Here is a 2,898-nt window from a genome sequence, read left to right on the forward strand (position 1 = left end):
AACTCATAAAACTCCACAAACTTCCTTCTAATGTTTCATCACACTCCCTTTCTATTATCGTCTTCAATCATCATCTTTTTCCTCCTTCTGGTTTTGCTATCGCGCATCAAAATCAATCTCTGATTCCATTATTACATTATCAATCCAAAGTTCCCAAAATGAACGATCTAATGACCAAGTCCTTCACCAGCTACGTGGATTTAAAGAAAGCCGCAATGAAAGACGTTGATTTGGAAGCGGGTATGGCTGTTCCTCCCGATGTGGAACTAACCTCTTCCATAACCCACTTGGACACTGACATGGGTCTCTTCTTGGAAGAGGCTGAGAAGGTGAAGACGGAAATGGGGTCCCTCAGAGACATCCTCGGCAGCTTGCAGCAGGCCAACGAGGAGAGCAAGTCTCTGCACAAGGCCGAGGCGCTCAAGGCTCTCAGGGGCAGGATCAATGCCGACATTGTAGCAGTCCTAAAGAAGGCCAGGGTAATCCGGACCCAGCTCGAGGAGATGGACCGGGCCAACGCCGCCAACCGGAGGCTCTCTGGTCTCAAGGACGGCACGCCGGCCATCTACCGGACCCGGATCGCCGTTACCAATGGGCTGAGGAAGAAACTGAAGGAGCTGATGATGGAGTTTCAGGGGTTGAGACAGAGGATGATGAGTGAGTACAAGGATACTGTGGGGCGAAGGTAATGATCTACATATTCTTGGAAACTTTAATATTTATGAATTTGTGAAAGTTATGACAAATTACTATTATTGGATAATTCTTCTATTCATTCAATCCAACTGCATACCAGATATTGATACAGATACCAGAGATAGAACCAAAAGAGGAATATTGATTCAAATAAAGAATAAAATTGATTCTGTAATTATATATTTGTTATGTTGTATAAATTTGTTTTATGACTGTCAAACTAAGTTTATTCGTACACAAATGGAATATTTAGGTTAAATTAATTACGAAGTCCATGAACTATTTGATAATTTTTAGTAAAATCTGGTGTATCTGTGCATTTGAAAGGTCACAGTGACTTAATTTGTAGTTTGAAATAATTCATGAGGTGCATGACAGTGACCTAATTTGGTTGTATTTTGTAAAATCCATTAGGTACTTCACAGTGACTGGGGAGCACCCAGATGAGGAGGTGATTGAGAAGATCATTGCCAATGGTAATGAGGAAGAGGTTTTGGGGAAGGCGATTCAGGAACATGGGAGAGGGAAGGTTCTGGAAACGGTGGTGGAGATTCAGGACAGGCATGATGCTGCTAAGGAAGTGGAAAAGAGTTTGCTGGAGCTGCACCAGGTGTTTCTGGACATGGCTGTGATGGTTGAGGCACAGGGTGAGAAAATGGATGACATTGAGCATCACGTGCTGCACGCTTCACACTATGTTAAGGATGGGAACAAGAATCTACAGAATGCAAAGCATTACCAGAAGAGTAGCAGGAAGTGGATGTGTATTGGGATCATACTGCTGCTCATTCTTATTCTGGTTATTGTTATTCCTGTGGCCACCAGTTTAAGCAGTTCTTGACTGTTTTGAGGATGGATTTGGAGTTTGAATGATGATTCTTCTTGACTCATCAGTTTGTACGAGGTCCCATGTTTGTGCTGTTTTGTAAATTTTGTTTGCTTTATTAGTACTATCATTCATCTTATTTTTCCGCAAAATTGTTTTAGCTGTAGTGAAGGTTTACCTTAACATTGCGATTTTTCGCAAAATTGCCAAATCATGTTATGCTGCCTTCATTCAGAACTTTATATAATTCAATTGTATACTGCATCTTTAATTATCCAATATGGTACAATTTTTTTAAACAATTATTAAAATATTAATTCTTATAATCATAACACGAATGTTATATTGAGACAACTTTTCTATTTCTATATTTGTAAGTTTTTTTAATTTATTTTGATAACTAAAAGATAAAATTATAATATATTAATAAAATTATAATATCTTAATATATGAAGTCGTTCTTTATGTTTTGACAAATTATTTTGGAGTCCTTATCTCAGATAATAGTTTATTATCAGAACTCAACAAATTCGTGTAATGAAAGGTATCTTAATGCTATGAAAAACATATTCGAAAATTAACATATTCCAATAACAAATTCTAAAATTAATTTGAAGCTAATAAAGATAAAATGAAATATTATATTGTTTTTTTTAAGTTATTATTGGAAATATCAAATATTATTTTATGCATTAAAGAAATTTTGTTAGACAGCAATCAGTTTATATTGTTAATTTATTGTTGAACCTAAAGAACATTAATGAGCATTCTAATCTACTAAAAATAATGTATTAATTATTAAATTAAATAATTTTATTTAACGGGTAAATTGATTTTCTTATAAATAAATATTATTGTATTTTTTTCTAACAAATTATTAATAAATATTCAATTTAGATAGAGAAATTAACTTTTTGTTTTCAATTTTAAAATGTTTAATTGAAAAAGGAAATGAATTAAAAACTAATAATTTTAACTCGGTCAAAATATCATAAGGAAGAGAAAGAAATTGTTATCATTCTTGTTATTTAAGAAAAATAAAAACCTTTTTGAAAATAAATATATTGCTGATATCATTTTGATGTTAGGCACTTATTGCTAGTTGGTTATAATTTATTGTTTTATAAAAAACAATCAAATGCATAGAGTTATCACAAAATTCAAGATTTTTTTTCATTTATATTTTATTAAATAAGAGTTTATTGTCAAAATGTTGATGAGTAGAGATTAATGTAATAATATGGGATCTTCAAAGTTCTCACTGAAAAAAGTTTTAAGCTTTTAGGAATTTTACATGGTAATAATTTTGATACAAACATATTTTATTATGTTATAAACAACATCATTTTATTAAGGACTATTTTTTTAAAAAAAAA

The 2,898-nt window shown here is 32.7% G+C and overlaps 1 protein-coding gene across 1 annotated transcript; it reads left to right on the forward strand.

Annotated features, from left to right (window-relative positions):
- On the forward strand, positions 1-1,824 carry SYP111 (syntaxin of plants 111). The gene is made up of 2 exons (XM_068646308.2): positions 1-685; positions 1,111-1,824. The coding sequence occupies exons 1-2, from the start codon at positions 159-161 to the stop codon at positions 1,535-1,537; spliced, it is 954 nt and encodes a 317-aa protein (XP_068502409.2). The 5' UTR covers positions 1-158; the 3' UTR covers positions 1,538-1,824.
- Positions 1,825-2,898: the final 1,074 nt, after the last annotated feature.

The sequence above is a fragment of the Phaseolus vulgaris genome, chromosome 4 (genome assembly GCF_051622355.1).
Source record: "Phaseolus vulgaris cultivar YP4 chromosome 4, ASM5162235v1, whole genome shotgun sequence".
NCBI lineage: Eukaryota > Viridiplantae > Streptophyta > Magnoliopsida > Fabales > Fabaceae > Phaseolus > Phaseolus vulgaris.